Below are 23625 nucleotides of genomic sequence, written 5' to 3' on the forward strand. Positions count from 1 at the left end.
TGCAAGTGGAAAGAATGCATCATATGAGTCCTACATTAGGCCAGTGATAGATTACTAGAAAATAGCTCGAATAGGAAAACATCTCAGAGATAGGAGTGTACAGAGACTTTTGCCCAAGAACGCAATTGCCTCATGAGGAGGATGATATAGGTGCTTGCATTAATGAGTTCCAAGGCTATGAGGAATGGATTGATCACTATTGCGGGCCACTACAAGGTAAACCAAGGGAAGAGTTTAGACCATGGTGGATGTTAAGCGAGGCAACTTCGTCTTGGTGAGGCCATCAGACCCTATATACCCCATATGACTTGGGGTTGCCGTATCAAGTGCCAAGATGTCCTAACCACTTTTGGGATGAGGTTTTCAATACTGCGGTTTACATCCTTAATCACAGCTATACAAAGGCACTCAAAGGTAAAACACCACATGAGGCTTACATCAGTAAGAAGCCATCTGTCTCCCACTTCAGAACGTTTGGGTGTGAATGCTATGTGCATGTACCAGACAAAGAGAGAAACAAGCTACAACCAAAAAGCACCAAATGTATCTTCTTAGGCTATTGTGATGAGAAGAAAATCTATAAGTTGTATAACCGAGAGGCAAAGAAGATCATAGCGAGCCATGATGTGGTGTTCAGGGAGCAGCCACATGCAGTGGAGGCAGAGAAGAGCTCTTCCACTTTATCATTAAGCAAAGAGGTAATTCACTATGGACCTGTCCTAGGAGCTATAAAGGAGGAGGAAATATCAGATGATGAAGGTATAAATCACCAACCTATTGTTACACCATCGGAAAAGCCATTGCTGCGATGGGTAAGCCAGCTCTACAACCATGATAACTAGATGCCCATGTCTTTTGAGCAGCATGCAGATGGACCAAGGCGGTCTTAGTGAATCGAGGAGCAAAGGAGGGCTTCTGCTCACATAGTCAATATGGCCTTGATGGCTGAGATTATTGCAGAAGTAAAGGATCCTGTGAGTTTGGAGGAAGCACTTGCAGACTGAGATTGGAAAAATGCTATGCAAGTAGAATATGACAGCATCATGAAGAATGAAACTTGGGAGCTAGTAGATCGACCACCTAATAGAAAGGTTATTGTTGGCACCAAGTGGGTTTGGAAGGTAAAGTACAAGGCCGATGGGACTTTGGAAAGGTACAAAGCCAGATTGGTTGCACAAGGATTTTCGTAGGTTGAAGGGTTTGATTTTCAAGAATCTTTCGCTCCAACTGTGACCACTATTCACATAGTACTATCAGTGGCTACTCATAAAAAGTGGCCAGTTTATGGATGTTAAATTAGCATTCTTGAATGGTGACCTCAAGGAGGAGGTGTATGTGGCTCAGGCACCAGGGTTTGAGGCCCCCCATTCTGAGAACAAGGTATGTAAGCTAAAGAAGGCTCTGTACGGGTTGAAATAGGCCCCAAGAGCATGGTACCAACGGATAGACAAATTCTTTCATAAATTAAACTTCAAAAGATGTGCCTAAAATGCTAACTTGTATGTGTACAAGAAAGGTGGAAAATCTGCTATTATTGTTCTATATGTGGATGATCTCCTTATTACAGGTGACTATGAAGACATGATCCAGTAGACTAGAAAGGCATTGAGCACGGAGTTTGAGATGAAAGACTTAGGCTTGATGCACTATTGTTTGGGGATTGAATTCTGGCAAGAGCCAGGCAAGATCTTCATCTCTCAGCAAAAATAGGCAAGGGAGATCTTGAAGGCATTTGGTATGTCCGAGTGCAAGGAGATAGCTACACCGATGGAGGTAAATGTGAGGGTGTCTATGGAGGATGCCTCACCACTAGCAGACATCAGGAGGTACAGGAAGTTGGTCGGCAGTCTCATCTATATGTGCAACACCAGACTGGACATCAGTTTTGCTGTTGATGTTTTGAGTAGGTTCTCTAATAAGCCCCGGGAGAATCATTGGAATGTAGGGATGCGGGTGCTCAGGTATGTGAAGGGCACTCTTGATTATGGCATCACTTATGGTACGGGCACTTCCTTGGCTGGTCATTGTGACTTAGATTGGGATGGAGATGTTGATTGCAGGAAATCAATTTCTGGATATTGTTTCTCTTTAGGTTCAGGTATCTTCTCTTGGATCAGTAAGAAACAACCAACAGTGGCATTGTCTTCTACCGAGGATGAGTACAAGGCAACATGTTTTGTTGCTTGTGAGGCAGTGTGGCTGAGGAGGATCTTATGGCACATGGGAGTGCAAGAGGGTGAGGCAACTGTGCTGAGGTGCGACAATCAAAGTTGCATGGCCATTGATAAAAATCCAGTGTTTCATGCGTGCACAAAACATATAGAGATTTAGTATCACTATGTGCATGATTTGATCGAGGATGGGATAGTGGAAGTGGTCTACTATCCAACAGAGCGGTCTACTATCCAACAGAGCAAAATGGAGCAGATATCTTCACCAAGGCACTTGGGAAGGATCAGCTTTAGGGTCATCTTCAGAGACTTGGCATTGTGGGCTAAGAAGGTAGTTCACCTACGAGTGGACATTGAGGGGGGGTATTAGATATGCTCAATGCCCCACCCTCTTGGTAACCACCACTGGTCCAAGGTGCTCAAGTTGTAAGGCCCCCATATGAGGAGAATCCATGTGTGAGCCTGGGAAAATGGATGGATTCTGACTTGCATGTCAGATGAGGTCTATCAATGAGACCGTTGATGGTAGAAAGGTGATTGTGTGGGAGCCCCTTATTCTTGCTGGGGCTTGGGGGTCCTAGGGGGGCCAATGGCCCCCCTGGTGGGGGTTTGGGGGTGAGAGCCCTCGAGGCGATGGTATAGGAAATATTCCCTGAATATTCCATGGATGACTGGTCGGTTCCACCAACTAGGTTGACTGGTCAGCTTCATCGACTAGGTTGACTGGTCGGTTCCACCGACTACGTTAATCTAACTACCGCCCTCATAGCTATAAAGAGGTGACCTCCCGAGTCCATTGTACCAGATCAGATCTTCCAGCTAGTAGCTCTTCACCTAGTATCTGTCTAGATCACCATCTAAGCTCCACTGTGGGAGCGCACGGGTGGACGGAGCCATCATCTATACTACATTAGTATTGAAGGAAAATTTTATTCATCTCCAGTTTGCTATGTACTCTCTATTCTTTGTTCAGTTTCTATTCCGTTGCGTCGTGTAATTTAACAAGGGATCTTCTAGTGCAGTTACGAAACAATGACGGAAGAAGCCTCACCTTAGCCAGGGGGTGGTGTCTCCCCTTGCATCTTCAACTCTGGTACATACTGGTGCTGTGGGAGGTGTTTTTACTAGTGGGGTGGCAACGACACAGATTGCTGTGTCTACACCGATGGCATTACTAGTCATGGCAGAATGGGTGACGGTGACTCCAGGGTCTACTACAATGGGGATCTTAGGCAGTACAGTGGTGGTGGGAGGTTCCCTGATGCAGCAGTCGATGGAGTAGCTTCAGTAGAGTGCAACAACAATTGCGGCGACTACTACAACATCAGTGGTGGTCTCTGATGTGATGAGGGTGTCAGCGGTAGAAGTGTTAACGGACGATCTTGGAGTCTGTGGGTGTATCGCCACTATCTTCTATTAGGTTCAATTTTTGATTGTAGTCTGTGCATGTCCAGCTGCAATTTTTGTTAGGGTAAAGGGTAGTGTGCCCACCCACTTGTATAGTGCCCATGTATACTCATATATATATATGATAGAGGAATAAGCTGGAGTAGCTTTTGCTCCACCACTTTTGGTGTCTCCTATCCCTTTGTGTGTGCTGTCCTCTCCCACAACTGGTATCAGAGCTCATGGCATTCGATCTACGAGGAGCTCGGTGAGAGGAGAACGGGCACTGCTTCGAGAGATCTACCGAGAGCTTTGGAGAGCTCGATTCTCTCATTCACAGAGAGATTTTGGGTAGACATCATCTAGATCTGTTTGCTCTACAATGCAGCTGCAAGAATCACTTTGGGTTATCTTCCAGCGCTCCAGTGCTCCAGCAACCTGCAGAACCCATCCATGGGCATTGTTGGCTGGACGATAGAGCTTCGGAGCTCAGAGGCAACTTGGCTCGTGAGCACTATCTTTGTTGATGTGCTGGTACTACGCAGGAGCTCAGAATTGTTGTCGTTGGTGGTAGTAGTTTAGTGGTAAGAATTCTACGTTGTGTCATGGAGGTAATGGGAGCACACTATGAGCTCATACGTGATTGCAAGTAACAGTTTTTTTTTACCAGGATCTACTCTTTGGCAAAGGCTATTGAGGCCATAAGCCTCAAACTTGAGCAAGAGGGAGGAAATCAAGCGTCTGTGCTAGGCGCCTTTGCTGGGTAAAAGAGTGTCAGTTTTGCTTGTTGCAATTCGCACAGTCCTCTGATTGCGATTCCGTCGAGGCCAAGCTTCCTCCCAAAAAAAAAAAAAGGTGCTACGTATCACCTCACATCGAGGTTTCCTCTCGGCAGATTTGGGTCTTATTTTGGCACCATAGCCATTCTTGGCACTTGTAGGTTCTAGTCTTGGCATAGTTCTTTGCCATTGTCTCTAGCTCATCTGGGAGCTGTTGGGGAGCTCTGGATTGCATGTTTGATGCAATTGTATGCCTGGGAGATAGCCGGTGTTGCATTTGAGGTCTTGGAGCTGAGCATTGGCTGATTTTGGTCTCTTTGCGGGACTGGTCATATGCCATTTTGCAGTCGTGCACAAGGAGCTTTCGATCTGTAGGTACATCACTTTGGCAGTGGCAGTGACACATGCTTTGATAGTGGTACATGCCTGGTTGAGATGCATTGACAGTTCGTTGGATGCATGATATTTGCCTATGTTAAATACATACGGTGGTACGATGATGTATTGAGATCCTGTCAGATTAGCATTGTTTGGAGCTGTTTTAGAGCTGGTTTGTCAGCATTTTGGGGCTGATTTGTTACCGTATCCGGGGCTGATTTTATGGCATTGTGTTTGCCATTGGTCAGGACATTACAATTGCTGCTGTTGCTATTTTTATGACAAAACAGTCAATTTCAGGTCTAAATATCTCTTTCCTGGTGCAGAATTGCACTTTGTGCCGAACTGGAAAGTTGTAGTTCATAGAACATACTACAACCTTTGCTTTTGGAAGCAAGTTGATCCAGTATAAGCTGCAGGAGTTACAGCCTTTGCAAAACCACAAAAAGTTACAGTCTACTGTCTATTTGTGACCAATGTGCAGGAAGCTGTTTTTCAGGTGAGTCCACAAGGATTTGGCTAGTTGCTACATCGACGTACAACTAATGCGCTAGTGGAGTATTTGTGGGCTTTTTTGAGAAATGTGAGTGTTAACATGGAGCAGATGGGCTCGCTCCTGGAAGCTTTGCAAGGTGATGTGAGGGTGGAGTGGGATAGGCAGGTGGCCAAATGGAGTGCGGCTGTTGTTCCGTAGACTTGTTAGGAGTTGGTTCCACACGAAAGACAAACCAGTCCGGATGGAGATGCGGGTTTTGGTCACCAACAGGGTCCGTAGGTATCGACTAGTTTTGGACCAAAAGGGTCTAGCACTTCTTTTGGTGGTGGTGGTATGGATAGGGGGAAAGGAGTGGTTGTGAAGACAGTGCAGATTGAAGAGGATTGGCAAGCCAAATATGAAGAGCTCGCAGAAGGCATTGTGGAACCCGTTCTCTGCAACAGCAAAAGAATCGATGTGCTAAAGCAGCAGAGGCATTCACTTTGTTTGTGGTTGGAATTGTGCACCCATTCTTTTAGTCAGTCTTTACCTCCTAGTCCTCCTTGGTGGAAAGAGGCAGATAAGTTTTGGGGAAGTATTTTCATAAGCACACACCTTTTTTAGGGTTACCAGATCCCCCTTCCTATGAGCCAATGGTGATTTAGAGACCTGCGATGGCGCAGGAGCGATGGCAACAACAATTGCCGCCAGGTGCATGGATAGATGAAGTACTACCCACAGAGCAGTGGCCTGTGGCCTGAACTGTAGGTAGTGAATAGCTCCAAGTCTCATCCGTTGCAATGGCTGATGGATTTGGAGTAGGATCAACAACTGAGGATGTTCATGCGAAAGCGGCAGTTAGAGACGACTGCAGATGCTGGTTCGAGTGGAGCACTGACATAGTTGTCGATAGAGTTACTTGAGAGTAGTGATGTGGGACTGGGCAAGAATGGTGGCATTGTTGCGCTTGTTCAGTACATTTCTAGTTCAAATGAAGAGAGTAGAACTATGGTGATGGCTGTAGAAGGGCCTCGTTGAATAAAGTATCATTGTGCAGCAGAGCGCATATGTCACTATAGTGGTTGCTTTTGGATAGGCAACATCGAAGATGTCCGAAATGTGGAGATGCTTTTGGAACAAGGAGGAGAAAAGGCATTGTGACTATAGAGAGTATATGTTTTTCTAATTGTTTTTTTTCGGAATGAGATGCTTGGTCATTCTTTTGTATTGAGTGAAGCGGGAGAGATTTAACTTACTGCATCTGGTTCTCTACCAAGGCTTTGCCTAAAATGATTGTTGCACATACACTTTGCACTATGTAAGGCATCTGATTTTAGTTCGGGGATGTGCATGTGTGGTTCGCACAGTCCACCATGAGTGCCATGTGTTATTGCATAACCATGCAGGTTAGTAGCAGTGACCTAGAGGGGTGTGCGAGGGTAGGTTAGCCACAAGGGTTGATGGTTTAGATCTCGAAGTGGTTGTAGTCCTCAACGACTGCTTCTCTAATCGTCAGATGGTTCTGTACGCATGCTATTACTAGCATTCTGAGATCATTGTATACGTAGATGTTGTGCGAGCTATTGCTCCAGAATATAGTGTTCTTCAACGTTCTATCTCTTGCATATTTATCTTCTATTCTGTATTCCGTTCTTGTGGATGTCGCGCATATCGGTTGTCTATTGCTATAGCATCTGCATGCATTTATGACACTACACTTTGGTAGAAAATTAGTTAGGTAGAACGCTTAAATGCCTATGAACTGACAATGGTGGAGAGTATCTCTCTCGACTTTAAGCATTTCTGTGATACACATGGAATCAAAAGGGAGCTCATATTTTCTCGTTCTCCAGAGAAAAATCCAGTTGTAGAACAGATGAACTGCACAATTCAGGAAATGTTGCAATGCATGCTTTCCAATGCAAGTATTTTTGGTGGTTTTTGGGCTGCAACAGCAATGAGGGCTACAGTGCATGCGATCAATAGATCACCTAGTAAGAGTTTGGATGGTAGTATTCCTGAAGAGGCATGGAGTGGCAAGAAGCCCTCTTGCTATCATTTGTGTATATTTGGGTGTGAGGCATATACACATGTGCCAAAAGAGCTTCAAAAGAAGCTAGACCCTAAGTCTAGGAAATGCATCTTTCTGGGTTTTGGTGAAAGTGGAGAGATGGGCTATCGTCTCTGGGAAGCAAAAGCAAAGAAGATCATACGAAGCCATGATGTGGTCTTCAATGAGAAGAAGATGCATACGACACCCATGTAAGATGTGGAAATGAGAAGAATCAATTTCTAGGATGTGAATCCACCCGCATATGTTGAGAGATAGCAAGCTGTCCATGCACCAAATGTGCAAGAAATGGTGCCACCAGTACTCCCACAAGTACACAATCAAGGGAACAGTAAGTACTCCATTGCCTCCATATGTGAAACTAAGTTAGGTAGATAGTCCTAAATTAGATGAGGAGAGGGCCATGATGGCCAAGGTTCCTTATGCATTAGTGGTTGGAGTCTTATGTATGCTATGATAGCTACTAGACCGAACATTGCATTTACAGTGGGAGTTGTTGGTCGGTATATGGCTAATCTAGGAAAGAGGCATTGGGAGGTTGTTAAGTGCATCATGAGGTACATGAAGGGTACCAAGGAGATGTGCATTTGCTTTAGTAGGGGAGAGATGCGTGTACTTGGGTACATAGATTCAGATTATGCAGGGCATGTGGATAGTAGAAGATGCACTTTTGGTTATGTGTTCACCTTTGTAGGTGGTGTAGTGTCGTGGATGTCTCATGCACAAAATTGCTTTGTCTAGCATAGAGGCTGAGTATGTTGTAGCCACAAAGGGTTGCAAGGAGGCTATATGGCATGATCGGCTAGTCAGAGATTTGGGATTCATAGAGGTGTATCGACATTGCATAGTGATTCCATGAGTGCTATTCACCTACCACAGAATCTGGTCTTTCATGCAAAGACCAAACACATTGAGGTCAGGTACCATTTCATCAGGGAGATACTTGAGGACAAGTGCATAGAGCTTGTCAAGGTTCATACAGATGATAACCCTGTAGATATGCTAATGAAGAGTCTACCTAGTCAGCAGTTTGAGTATTGTCGTGTATTGATGGGCATTGGATAGTATGTCCATTGGTTATTCTCCCTTAAAGGCATATTGGAATTTAAGTGGGAGGTTGTGGGGGTTAAAGGCCACTGTACCTTTACCTCGGTTATGTACAATACTCAAACACATATATAAATATATGGATGACATAGAAGATTAGGGTGTTCTACACCCACCAAAACTTGTGTGGCTCTTCCTCTTTCTCTCTCTCTCTCTCTCACTCTCTTCCATTTTGCTTCCGTTGAGAGCACTCTCATTATATTCTTGACACCCTTTGCCACCACTCAAGCAATAGGGCTGACCCACTCTAGGAGTGCATGTCCTTTCTTTGATGTACTCTCTTTCTCTTTCTCTTTTGAGATTTCTCAGCCTAGTATATCTATCCCTCAATCTCGAACCAACTTCTTTGGCCTACATCTAGCACAACATGGGTCTTTGCAATGATTTCTATAACAATATTTAGTGCTACAATGAGGGCTTCATTAAAGGAATGTGCTTCGTCCACGTGAAGATGCATGTTCTTTCTTTGTTTCTCTTTGATGAGCTCACTCAACATGACTTATGGTTGTCCCTTGTAGTCTTAGCATTTGCCACTTTAATAGTATGGGAATCATCCTCAATACCTTGGTAGGTCATTATGGACACCCTCAATACCTTGGTAGATAATTCATATGGGCATCATCTTCAATACCTTGATAGGTCATTATGGATACCCTCAATACCTTGGTCAGTGATTAACCTCTTACAAGCACTAATCAATGGTCCTCACCACCCTTTTGTCATAACCCCTCTTGGGTTTTCCTATCTAGCACTTAGGATCCACCAAACATAATTAAAGCTTAAAGGCTCTCATACAAGCTTAATAGTACATTCTATGTCTATTGAACCTCTCACATGTCTCTATGTGATTTCTAGGCCTATTGAACCTACCATATGTCACTATATGATTTACATACTAGCAGTTAGCTAGCTCATCTTGATGCCTAAGCGAGCATTATCTACTAGAATTATCTAGGACATAGCAGTTATCTAGTTGCTTCTTTAGGATCTCATATAAGTAAAGTGTTTGCTTAAATATTGGCTTAATTTTAGTGAGCATAATAGCTCCATGAAGGGCTCAACAATCCTAGAGTATGCCTACATTCAAATAAAGAGACCAACAGTGATTTCTTCATCATAAGGGAAAGAGTGTCATGTTTATTCACCCCTTGAGTGCTAAAGAATTGTTTGGGAAGTTATTGATAGATATTTTAATACATTGAAACATTCAAATTATGCATTTGTCACATGTACAAGCCTTAAAGAGGGTTTCTTGGATGAAAAAGTTTTCTTCCCATCTAGTAGTGTAGAATCAAACAATAAACCCCCTGACTTTTCAGCATACTTATGCATAACCATAAGTGATTCTCTCTAAGTTCTCTTAAATATTTGTATAGTGGGCTTGTTGTTGATTTCAATATTTATATAACAGGTCACTCTCTATCTTGATATTCATAAAGTGGGTCACTCGCACTCTCTAATATCTATGTAGTAGGTCACCCCCACTTTTCAATAGATGGGTACAACATTGAATAGATGCATACATCATCCCATCTAGTATGCCAACCTAAGTAATTATGGACACCCCCATCCTCGCAACTTTTCTAGGAATTACCATAACTATCCCTTCTCATTGTAGCTAGAGTTTTTAGCTGAAATCAAAATTCTTGGAAATATCAAGATTTTGCATTTTGTTATATTGCTTCCAAAACGGACACGAATGTATTTGGCAACAAGTACATGACTAATCATTTCAAGAATTCTCATTTCTTTTTAAGTGGAAGTGCTCCAGCTACTATGGATTTTTAGATAATGTCCAAATTCTTGGTAGCATCAAACATCAACACATTAGAAGGTTTCTCTCAACCATTGCACAAAATTGCCTTTGTATATAATTAAATGCCGAGGCCCTCATAGTTATGATAGCTCTCTCTTTCAAAATTGAGCACCAATCACATGCAACATCTTTCAAATGCATTAAGTTTTAGAAGCATAATGTTCTTGCCAAAAAAAAAAAATTTACAAAAAATTCTTAGTAATTTTCAACCAGATTTTTAGGCTTGTTTTTCAATTTATTTTTTGTTCTTTATGCAAGCCAATGCACTAAGTACATAACATCTCACAATTCTTGTCTGGGTCATTTCTCATCTTAGCATAAGTGGCTAATGGTAACCATTTTGGGGATCTTATAGGCCATTCCTTCTAGTATATACTAGGCATTTTGACAAGAACCACGTTAGCTTGCCTTTTATCTAGCTACAAAAGTGAGCTATGGCATCCCCTTTCTAGAATTTTGCTAGTCATCAACTTACATATATAGGAAAATTCAAATAAATTGGATGCATGATTGAGCCATGGCCATCTAATCATTTCAAGTCATGCTATCTAGCACTCAACTATATTCCTGAGAATTATTCCAAACATGAATTCCCTTTAGCAATGTTAAGTCTCTCCTAAACAATTAGCTAGGCTTGTACTAGAACTCAGAGAATTAATTGATATTTCTTGATCACCCACCCTATTAGTTATGCCAAACTAGCAGATAGCATCACTTGGGTGCCTTGTTTAAATATGACATAAACTCTATCATGTTGGCTAGGATTATCCTTTAACATCCCTTTGGTCAACCTTAGGTTCTAATCAAGATCCTATTCAAGGATAAATAGGTTCCAATCAGGATTCTAGTCAAGGCTAAATAGGCTTTAGGCATCGATAAGGTGCTATCTTTTTTATTGTGGTACCAACCAATTGCTTATGTGTCAACTTGATGCTATATATCCTTTTGGGAACCCTATAACTCTTGCGCATTCCCATGCCTAAGTAAAAAATCATCATGTCAAATTTGTCTAACTCTTTAGGAGTCTACATTTATGTTTGATCCAAGTGTATATGAAAAGAAGAGAGGAAGTATAGAACCATCTCAAGTACTTGAATCAATAGCTAAAGATAGTGAAATAGAGAGGTTGACCTAATAAAAGGTCTAATGTTACATATAAATTACAATTTGTCCATATTAGGTGTTGAGAGAAGGCCATAGTAAAAAATGGATAGCTATTTTGAGAGCCTAAAAGGCTTCCGTGCCACAAGAGTTGAATGGTGTGGGGGTGCTATAATCATGAGACAAAATGTAGGGTTCTTGAGGTAGAATGGAAGGTGCTTGCTTGCCACAAGAGTGGGTGAACAAGAGGATAGAGAAGCTTGATATCCCTCTAAGATCGCCCACAAAAAAAGAGGACTAATTTTTCACTCAGTGAGGAATTGGTCCATATATAGGAATTATGAAGGGGGAGCATGGAGTATGGAAGTAATGTAGATAGAGAGGTGGTGTCTTATTGGGTAGTGTCCAAGGCAAGCATGCACTCATGGGAAAATTCTATCATGGTTACATTAATATTACTCATGAGAAGTTTGAATACAATGTGGTCCTTCTTAAGATATATATACCTTGCCATGATAATCATGCCATCACCAAAAACTAATTTCTTTTGCAGGCACTCCATCCAGCAGTGTTATTTCACCATGCCTCTACACCACCATTTGCCCCCTATCCAGTTCTTTTCTTTGGTCAAGTATGTGATTTTTGTTCCTTGCAATTTCTAAATTCTTCTATTTTTTTGCATATTGTTTATAGGAGGTCGAGTGGAGGGGCTTTGTAGCTCTCTTATATGCATTATCATTAGGGAATTAGAAAGGTTTTAGAATATGGTTCGATGCATATATGAATGCATGTAAACATTTGCAATGACTTTTTGCATATAGATAGAAATGTTCCATATGATTTGTATACATCCATTTGAGATCTCAATTTGCAAGATATATATACCTTGCTTTGATAATCATACCAACACCAAAAACTAATTCTTTTACAGGCACTACATCCAATTGTTATTTCACCACGTCGCTACAGCACAAGTACCCCTATCCACTTCTTTTCTTTGGTCAGGTAGGTGGTGTTTGTTCCTTGCCATTTCTAAATGCTTTTATGTTTTTGCATATTGTTTAGAGGAGGTCGAGTAGAGGGGCTTTCTAGCTCTCTTATATGCATTCGCATAAAGAAATTAGAAGTGTTTAGATTTTATTGCACCATTCTTATTTGAAACTTTAAGATTGCATTACACCATGGAGATGGAGATGTATGCATTGGAATCATTAGATGGAGATGTATGCTATGACCAAACCTTTCAGAGACACCTCTAACCCTAGATGAAACATAATACTATCAAAGCTTTCAAGGGTTCATCCATCTACTTGAGATGGCATTGCATCATGTGACACTTGGATTGCTTTCTCAAAAAGTTCATTCATTTTTATCTTACTTTCAGCATGGATATCTCATGCATTCTCTCCCTCTCATGAAACTTTTGCATATGGTTGAAATCGTATGTGATCCAATGCATTTTTGTAGTGAACAAAGGAGGTAGAGTAGAGGGGCTTTCTATCTCTCTTATATTCATTCTCATCAAGAAATTAGAAAGGCATCATTCTAATATGTCTCGATGCATACATGACTCAATATATTTACATTTCAAATATGGACATGGAGATGGACATGGAGATGGAGATGTATGCATTGGAATCATTAGATGGACATGTATGCTATGACAAAACCTTTGAGAGACACGCCTCTAACTCTAGAGGGTTCATCCATCTACTTGAGATGGCATTGCATCATGCGATACTTGGGATTGCTTTCTCAAGAAGTTCATTCATTTTTATTGTACTTTCAAAAATTATATCTCATGCATTCTCTCCCTCTCGTGAAACTTTTGCATATGGTTCACAACATATGTGATTCAATGCATTTTTGCAATAAACAGGGAGGTCGAATAGAGGGGATTTCTACCTTTCTTATATGCATTCTCATTAAACAAATTGGAAAGGCATCATTAGAATATGGTTTGATGCATATATGATTCAATACATTTATATTTCAAAGATGGATAATGAGATGTATGCATTGGAATCATTAGATGGACATGTATGCTACGACCAAAAACCTTTTAGAGATGAGCCCCTAGCCCTAGATGAAACATAGTACTATTGGAGCTTTAGAGGGTTCATCCATCTACTTGAGATGGCATTTCATCATGTGATACTTGGGATTGCTTTCACAAGAAGTTCATTCATTTTATCATATTTTCAAAATGGATATCTCATGCATTCTCTCTCGCTCATTAAACTTTTGCATATGGTTTGAAAGCATATGTGATTCAATGCATTTTTGTAATGAACAGAGGAGATTGAGAGGGGCTTTCTAGCTCTCTTATATGCATTCTCATTATGAAATTAGAAAGGAATCAGTAGAATAGGATTCGATGCATATATGATTCAATGCATTTATATTTCAAAGATGTAGATGGAGATGTATTCTTTGGATTCACTAGATGGAGATGTATGCTATGACCAAACCTTTCAGAGATGAGCCTCTAACCCTAGATGAAACATAGTACTATTGAAGCTTTAGAGGGTTCATCAATCTACTTGAGTTGTTCCAATTACTAAAGCCTTAGGACTTATGCAATTGTGTAATGGAGTCAATACACACTCAAAAGGTTTTTGTACCTTGTTTTTGGGTGCAGTTTGCAAAGATGCCTTCAAGTACTATTTCAAATGGCAAAGATGCAAATTTTGACACTGTTGTGTCATCCTTTCGGGAGCGACGAAGCCTTCATGAAATGAAAAGGGTTGCAAGGGCAAAGACATCCACGCATGGAAGAAATCAAGCACCTAAGAGCCCTTTAGGACAAAATGGCATTGCTATTGCACAACCTTTTCTGTCCATCCATGAACACCGCACCTTTGTTACAATGAAATGACTTGGAAGGAAAGAGGCTTCCACCCATGCAACCAAGCATGCAAATAAGCACCTATCACATTCTTTGAAGTCCATTCAAGATATATGCAAGACGAATAAAGATGTGAATGCCATGAACACAAGATATTTGAGCTCATTATGGAGCGAAATACATTTAGAAGGTGCTAGAACAATAACCGGGGACATAGATGCTTCCTTTGAAGCTCTCATTGCTCAAATTGCTCATATTAATAGTAACACAAAGCACACAAACAGCCTATGAAATATCTTTTCGGAGGGGGTGGAGGAGGTGTTGGTAAACTGAAAAGAAAGAGTAGAGTGGGCACAAACTCAAAATACTTGCATTATGAAATGAAGAAGAGTGAGGTCCTTAAGTAGGCACCTCATACATGCTCACTGACATCACTGATGACTTCAGAGCTCCACAATCATCTCCTTAATCTGCTCCTAGATTATCTCAATCATCCTATGTGGCTTTCCACCACCTAGCTGTGCTTATGGGCACCTAACTGTGCCTCTAGCACTCACACATAGAAACCAAGGTGTGCCTGAGGCATACACCTTGAGATATCCCATCAAACCCCCCCTCAAGGGAATGCCTCAGACTATGTCAAGGATACAGCTAGCACAAGGTGTCTCATGCCATCTCATGGTGGTCATGGATCTATCAATGGCTAGGATCTCAAGCTAGCAAGGGTTCCCATGGGTGTAAGGTATACAAAAAGGGATACAAAAAGACCTTCCAATGGTTATCTCCCCTGCATGTACATGCACACAATGTCTATAGGAGGTACCATGGAGCAAAACATACACATGGCCTACATCATAAGGTGACCAGAGGCGTTTACAAAACACACAAAACACAATAGTTTATTTCATTCATTTTGGAGGACTATCTAGGCTGAGTACCTTGACATAAAAAGAGAGATCTGGAGCATACATAGAGATGATTTAAAATGCATAATCTTCAAAGGATGCCTCATCTTGTGGAGGCTCATCAACTGAAAGTAGATTTGCATTTTCTGTCTTTGCTTTGGCTCTGCAAAACTTCTCATTATGGTTGTTTTTGCCACAGTGTTTGCATGGATTGATTTTGAAGCAGTCCTTTGAAAGGTGATTTGTCTTTCCACAGTGATTGCAAGGTGTAAACTTGCCCTTCTGGATTTTTATAGTATAAACAGTGTCATTGCCTTTCCTGAGCTCCATATGCCTTTCTTCTTCTTGGAGAGTAGAGATAATACCTTCAAGATTAGGATTAGGAAGATTTTTCAAAGTGGTAACTATATGATCATAATCTTCAGGCATACTCTTAAGTAACACTGCCATAGCATCATCTAGAGTAATAGGAGAGTTGATAGAAGCTAGTTGAGTCATAAGACTCCGCATGTAGTTGACATGAGCTGCCAAAGCAGTGCCACTAACCATCTTCAATTCAAAGAAAGAGATTTTAAGTGATAATTTAGAGATGTGAGAGCTAGCACGAAAAATCATGTCAAGCTTCTGCCAAGCTTCTGAAGGAGACTCTAAGTCAGAGATGTGATGAATATAATCATCTCCTAAAGCAAGAGCAATGATACCATATGCTTTCTCCTCTCTACGGGATCCCTTGTCGGGTGTGTTGGAGTTGAGGATTCTCCAGCATTGGAGGCTATAGAAGAAGCAGTTGAGGTCGGTTTGACAAGTCCCCAAAGGTTTTCCCTCATCAATGCAAATTTCACCTTCATCTGCTATGTGTGGAAGCCCTTTCCATTGAACTTTTCTATATTCAATATGGTAGCCATGAGAGGGTCTAACCCAGATATTGGGCAGTGTCTTTCTCTCTTACAAGGCAAAAAACAACTGAAAGGCTTCCAAATATAAGCACTTGATGTAGCAAAGGCTAGTGACCAATATTCAATCAATGATGCTTTTTCTTACATGCTTCATAGAGGTGGCTAAAATGAATACTTTCCAATCAAAACTAGGTATAGCAATTCAAAGCAAAACTGAAGCGACACTTGTACTGATGTTATTGAAAGTTTCAAAAAACCAAAAATGCTAGAATAGCATCTTATGTAGCATCATCTTCAAAAACTTGTCAAAACTTAAAGACTGAACTTGGAGGGCTTGTAGCTTACTCTTCAGAGCAAAGGAAAAGGGGCTTTCTGAAGCAAAAGAAAGCTCACATAAAGATGAACTTCTGGTGCAGAGGTCTGAGGAGATTTCGCGCGACTTTGCTGGCTGGAGCATCCTCAAATACGACTGGTTTTTCTCTGTTTTATTTTGAATATGCAGCCATTGCTGCTCAGATTTCAGCACAAGATAGCTCTTGGATGGACTACCTCCCCTTGAAAGGAATTAGAGAAGTATGAAGTATGTTGAGAGAAAACGCAGGAACAGAGGTCGACGAACTGCATGTAATGGTGACAAAACAAGCGCATCTTTCTTCAATTCCTTTCAGCCAGGGGTTCGCCCCTTCAAGAAGGATCTCCAGCAGGAAGGGCGTGGAAAATGGTTGAGAATCGGAGGAGAACAGGCTTAAGCAAACTTTGGGAAGAAGAGGAAGAGATGGTGAAGAAGAAGATGGAGAAGAAGATGATGATGTGGCAGAAATGGATCAAGGGGGATCAAATGGCTCTGATACCATGTTGGTAAACTGAAAAGAAAGAGTAGAGTGGACACAAACTCAGAATACTTGCATTATAGAATGAAGAAGAGTGAGGTCCTTAAGTAGGCACCTCATACATGCTCACTGACATCACTTATGACTTCAGAGCTCCACAATCATCTCCTTAATCTGCTCCTAGATTCTCTCAATCATCCTATGTGTCTTTCCACCACCTAACTGTGCTTATGGGCACCTAACTGTGCCTCTAGCACTCACACATAGAAACCAAGGTGTGCCTGAGCCATACACCTTGAGATATCCCATCAGGAGGTTCCGTTGTATGTAACAAAGGATGTAGACTGCAAGTTGACAAGCTAAAAGAGCATATTCAGCTACTGTCCACCGAGGTGTCAACATTCAAAGTTGGTTTGAATAGATTGATAGCTAGAATGAGTCATAAGCTAGAACAGATTGCAACCCATGAAAATTGAAATGGCCTTGGGACTTTTATATAGTTTTTTGTACAGGATACCAGAGTTATCGTAAAGTTGCTTAGTATGATTTTTGCATCTATGGCACAAAATTATTGTGTTAAGTTTTAATTTATAAGGTTAATATTTTGGACATTTCTCAACCTCATCTAAAGTATATTTATGGGAGTGCCAGTCAAATTAATTCAATATTTGAATTGTGCAATGGACATATGTAGGCATAAATGTGCATATGAGTGATGGATTAGTGAGACATAAAAATATATGCTTGCAAATGCATGGATGGACATCCTTTAATGCATATGCAAATACATGCTCAATTGCACACACATGTGCACATACTCAAACATGGACATGCGCACAAATGTATGGTAAGACTACATGCACATGTACACCATAGACTCTCATATATCCCCTAAAAATCAATACATATGCATGTTAAATACACTTTATATGTGTATTTATGCGTACTCAAACACATGCACAATCGGACACACGTGACACATGTGTCCATGTGTTCAAGTATACATGTGTGCATACAAGAGTATATAAACATGTGAAGAGAGAGAGAGAGAGAGAGAGAGAGAGAGAGATGGTGAAAGAAATGTATTTGGTTGTATTCATAAACAAAAGATGATGAAACAAACAAAAGAAAGATTGTTGGATAATGCTTCGCAAATCAGGAAGCTTTCATAAGAGAACATTATTAGATTCGACACGTATAGCACGCCATGCTATTGCTAGACAAAGAACAATGTTGAAAAAACAAGATATTAAAAACACGAGGACAATTGAGGAATTTAGAGATGCAGAAGATGGTATACATCAGAATGAAATACACGGACACAATGACATAGAGTGTAATGTGAAATGTTTAATAGTCTTAACAAGAGATAATTATTACATCTGACATGCAATGCATGTCGTTGTGCTACCAGACAAAGAAAAATGTTCAGAAAACAAGGTAGTAGAAACACTTTGACAAATGAGGATTTTCTAGGTGTGCTAAAGTTATCAATTTTGGAGCAACAGCCTATGTTTCCTATCTTGGAGGTGCATTGAATGTGCCACAATATGTTGGTGGGGAAAGAAATGCAGCAAGCACTCTAGTATTAGATGCAAGGACACAATTGGCTACAACTAGGGCCTCAAGATGTTTGAGAGCACGAGAACGTAATGCCGGTAGTAGGGGTGTGATTTTAGGTGTGGGAGGGAAACTCTCTATTCTATATCGATTTCCATTGAGAGATGATATAGGGCACCCATCTTTGTATCCATTGGTCTTTAGTGTTCTTACTCTCCAGTCACTTGGATTAAAGTTTTTGTCGTGCTCAATTATGGGAGCAAGAGACAAGAACATGTATGCATCAGGTTGTGGGAAAGCATTGCTGCGGTAAAGTTGGTTGTGCATCATTGTTTCAATTGGAAGAACCACCTGAGGCCTTGAAAGCTCTACTACATGGAAATGATGCTAGAATCAAATCATTTAAGAAGAATATAAGAGGTTACAACAGTGCAATGGCATTTGCCTCATTGGGAGCGCAAATTAACCAAATGTTTTCTGGAAATAGGTGTATACATAAATTTTGAATTCATGGTACTATGTACCATCGCGCTGGGAGTTTGTTACCTAATGGGGCCAGATAGGGGATCTCGTGGTTTGGGTATGATATATATCATGAACTGCAAAACCGTATGGATGTAGTTCTTGGTTTAGATCTTGTAATTTGAGAATTTCTTCAAAGAATGATGCATGAATGCAATCCATATACCGGGGGAGCATTGAAAAGTGATCCACATGCAAATGTGAGGATGGTTATTTGTGAGAATCATTTGACGTGGCGAAAAAGGCCTAATCAAAAAGGTCCATGATATAGAGAGGGAGGCTAGCTTGTGGTAAATCGAGTTCAGCCCAAGTTCTCACTATGCACCAAGCGCAAAAAGAGACTTCTTCCGCTAAAGGAGATGCAAAAGATGCAATGTCGCCCAAGGACTACTATCCAAGACATATTCTTTGACTCCAACTAAAAGTTGTATTTCTAGCGATGCTTTTATGGTCGGAGGCTTCAAGTGGGCACTCCGTGTCTATTCAAAGGGCATACCAGCTTCTCCTGATTATCTACTTGTTTGGATCGACCTAACTTGTGAATTGACGCTAATCGATCAGAGCGGCAAAGGTCGGCACAAGGTGCAAAAGTATGGCCCTTACATAAGAGTCCGTGAGACTTTTGGTCCTTTCACGCTACGTGATCACATGGGATCAGATTTATTGAAGAATGACCGCCCCCTGGGCCAAAGCTTTTTTCTATGCACATGTGGGAGCGGTGAGCCTATTCTAGCGCTTGATTTTGGAGAACTCTTAAACACGAGTGTAAATTACGATATTGAAATCGCAGTAGACTGTGTGGCGCACAAGCTACTCCTTGCTACACGGTCTTCTGCATTCAAAGCAATGTTTTTTTCTCCTGTGGCGAAGAGCGAGTCGAAGATCATTTGAATTGAAGACATGGACGCACTTGTTTTCAAGGCAATGCTTGATTCTATGTACATGGATTCTTATCCAGACGAGCACAGGTTGTCAGGATTGCCGCTTTCATTGACGTTATTCATCTGCTAGTTGCAACAGATCGATATCGATTGCGGGGGATGAAGCTGCTCTGTGAATCAAGTATATGTGAACAAGTAATTGTCGACAATGTAGCTTTGCAAACCAGCATCAACTGTCACATCTAAAAGCTGTTTGTTTGCTAGAAATCTTGAATCAGTGATGACTGGATCGCTGGTGCATACAATCATCTCAGTAGAACTTTGCAGAATGAGCCACTTGCAAAAGAGGTGTTTGACGATACGCAGGTAAGATGGGTTGATTCATGCTTTCGAGGGGGTATTCACACCTTTTCCCTTTCTCAAAGAATTTCCATACCTACCTCCCTCTGTTATCTATGCAATCATTGAAAATCAAATGATTCATCTCCATGCCTGCTCTCTCCGGAGTCCATATGTTGCTCTGATTTGTGCTCGCTGTTCCATGCTATCAATGCCTTGCCCGGACAGCCTTAAAGAGAGGTACAATACCTCTTAAGCAACCTTTTTAGCATCAAACACAACCACGACCTACTTCGCAATTGCTTAGATTGCGAGGAAGCAATGGCGAGGACGGTCCATTTGCTAGAAGGATACATCAAGATTGACGTTGTCCGCTTTGCACTCTCCCATGCTTGTCACAATCACTCAAGTTTGGCTACCTTCTACTATTAACTCAAGCTGCGAGCTGCCTTGAGGGAAGAAGGGAAGAAAAAGGAGTAACCTGACCCGTCTACGACGGGCTAGCGACCCGCTCCGTTGGGTCTCAAGATGCTAAAATGTCTGAAACCAACAATATAACAAAAGAAACATTTAAATGCAAGCAACATACTCTAACCAAAAAAAATCTCTATGACATAGAACTTCAAAATATTACATCCGAATGTGAAGCCACAGAACTCATTGGTATGTCCAAATACACATCCGCAAACAAAGTCATAAGTGGACATACAATATCCACAATAGACACACAAACATCTCTCAAGGGGAAAGTCTACAGCCATGTACTATAGGGAAAAGCCTGCGCCAGCCATGTACTCCACATCCGCCACGTCCAAAAAAAATTATCTATGATAGAGTACTTTAAAATATCACATCCAAAAGTGCAGTCACATGTCTGAACATGCAATAACTACATCAAAGAACTGATTGATATATCCAAATACACAGCCACAAATAAAGTCATAACTGAATATACAAAATCTACAATAGACACACAAACATCCCTAAGGGAAAAGTCTACGGCCATGTACTGCAAGGAAAAGCTTGCGACGGCCATTCACTCCATGTCCACCACATCCGTCGCATCCACCGTGGCTACAAACAGACAACGGAGTACCAACAATCGTATCTGGACCATCATCACATAGAAAGATAATTTAGGAACTATAATTATTGAGCCATAAAACTTTTATACATGTATGTTGGTAAAACCCAACTCATTCTTTAGAGTACTTACTCAGACACAAAGGGCTATCAATAATGCTCACAAAGGTGTACGTGTAGTCCCCATTTTGCCCTCGATAGAAAATTCGTGTCTGCACACATTCATAGTATCCGAGCTAGTGAACAGTGATGGTCTGTCGTCCATCATCTCTATGAAGCCGGCAAGCCAGGACAGCGTAATATCCCAAATGGACTCGTCCATCCAAAGGATTGTGGACGTCGAGATTCATTACAAACCTTGAATCAGGAACAGTCCTAAAAGACAAACAATAGCATGTTTTCCCACCCACATATAATCCAAAAATAAAGCAACAAACAATGTACACGGTTCTTACCCCAAGGTAGCTCTCCAGCTCAAGCAAATCCAACAACAGTTGCGTGCTCTCCAGAGATCCCCAGCACGCAGGATCTGCAATTTTCTAAAAGTGAGTGACTATACTATTAAACATGTCAACATAAAATGTGGTTGTCACGCAACTATGTACCTTGCACCTGCACTCTTGTTTCGGTGACAAACGTGAACTGCCTAGACATCCTATCGCATTGCAAAAAAAAGAATGCATGTGTCAATAGGCTTTGAAGAGAAAATAGCCTGTAGTGTATTGCAAACCCATAACTCAAATGAAAAATGAAATCCAAACATTATCAAGGACACAGTCATGAAATATTACATCTCACTTCATATTTGTATAAATAGCCAACATTCCCAAAGACCTATGATAGTTGGAATATTGAAAGAACTTTAAAAAAGCTATACAAAGATTACCGAAATGAAGATTTACCACCCAATAAAGTTTGAGGAGGGCTTGAAAGAGCAATTTCATACTCCTAGGCTCTTGCTGTTGCCATTTGTGGTAGAAGTATTATCCACCTCCTCGCCCCTGCCATCAAATGCACTCTGCGAAATGAAAACGTTAACAACGTTGGATGCTCGGATATGTGAAAATGCCACGTATAGTTGGCCATGACTGAATACCAAATTGATTGTCTTATTGACAATCAATGTTTGGCCCTGTGACTTATTGATTGTCATGCCAAATGCCAATCGGATAGGAAATTACTAGCATGACCTGTCTATGATGGGTTTGACACCCACTCTGCTGGGTCCGATCTCAGAAATCAAATTTAGGTTTTCTTAACAAATTTCCGGTTCTTCAAAGAATTTTCACATTGGATCTCTAGCATTTATGGCTCTTCTATTGGACCGTTTCTTGCAGCTTTCTACCCTTTGCGATGTGTTGTCTTTGGTGTTTGTTAGACATGTCTATCCCCTTTGTCATGGTTGGGATCTTAGGAATTCAAATTTAGGTTTTCTTAACAAAATCTCCATTATTTTCAAGAAATTTTCACATTGGATCTTTAGCATTTTAGGCTCTTCTATTGGACCGTTTCTTGCAGCTTTCTACCCTTCGCGATGTGTTGTCTTTGGTGTTTGTTGGACATGTCTATCAGTCTCTCCTCTCTCCTCTCTCGCTCTCGCGCTCTCTCTCTCTCTCTCTCTCTCTCTCTCTCTCCACTCCCCCCCCTTCTCTCTGTTGTCTCTCTTCCCCCTTCCGACTGATCCCCTTCTCTCTCTCTCTCTCTCTTCTCTCTCTCTCTCTCTCTCCCTCTCTCTCTCTCTCTCTCTCTCCCTCTCTCTCTCTCTCTCTCTCTCTCATATTCTCCCTCTCTCTCTCTCTCCACCTCCCCCCCTTCTCTCTATCTCTCTCTTCCCCTTCCGGCTGATCCCCTTCTCTCTCTCTCTCTCTCTCTCTCTCTCTCTCTCTCTCTCTCTCTCCTCTCTCTTTCTCTCTCTTTGAGTGCATGCGAGGCTCATTGGCCCATGCATGAGGAAGGAGTTGGGATACTCCTGGGGGAAGTTCAATTTTGGAGCTTAGATCCATATAGCCTCCACTCCCCCCCCCCCCCCCCGCCCCCCCTCCTCTCTCTCTCTCTCTCTCTCTCTCTCTCTCTCTCTCCTCTCTCTCTCTCCCCCTCTCTCTCTCTCTCTCTCGTTCTCCTCTCTCTCTCTCTCTCCTCTCTTCCTCTCTCTCTCTCTCTCTCTCTCTCTCTCTCTCCTCTTCCCCACCCTCTCTCTCTCTCTCTCTCTCTCTCTCTCTCTCTCTCTCTCTTTCGCTCTGTCTCACTCTCCCCCCTCTTGCTCTCTCTCTCCCCTCTCTCTCTCTCTCCTCCCCTCTCTCTCTCTCTTCTCTCTCTCTCTCTCTCTCTCTCTCTCGCTCCTGCTCTCCTCTCCCCCTCCCTTCTCCTCTCTCTCTCTCTCTCTCTCTCTCTCTCTCTCTCTCTCTCTCTCTCTCTCCTCCCCCTCTCTCTTGCTCTCTCTCTTTTTTCTCTATCGCTCTCTCTCACTCTCTCTCTTA

General features: G+C 41.6%; 1 protein-coding gene across 1 annotated transcript; it reads left to right on the forward strand.

The window, feature by feature from the left end:
* Positions 1 to 19292: 19292 nt before the first annotated feature.
* LOC147885674 (BTB/POZ and MATH domain-containing protein 2-like) lies at positions 19293 to 19736 on the forward strand. The gene has a single exon (XM_087396190.1). It carries the CDS (start codon positions 19293 to 19295, stop codon positions 19734 to 19736), a length of 444 nt encoding a protein of 147 aa, XP_087252316.1.
* The last annotated feature ends 3889 nt before the right edge of the window (positions 19737 to 23625 follow it).

Source organism: Dipteris shenzhenensis, chromosome 25 (assembly GCF_047967505.1).
Source record: "Dipteris shenzhenensis isolate YYH24624 ecotype China chromosome 25, Dip_SZ_1.0, whole genome shotgun sequence".
In the NCBI taxonomy this organism is placed as follows: domain Eukaryota; kingdom Viridiplantae; phylum Streptophyta; class Polypodiopsida; order Gleicheniales; family Dipteridaceae; genus Dipteris; species Dipteris shenzhenensis.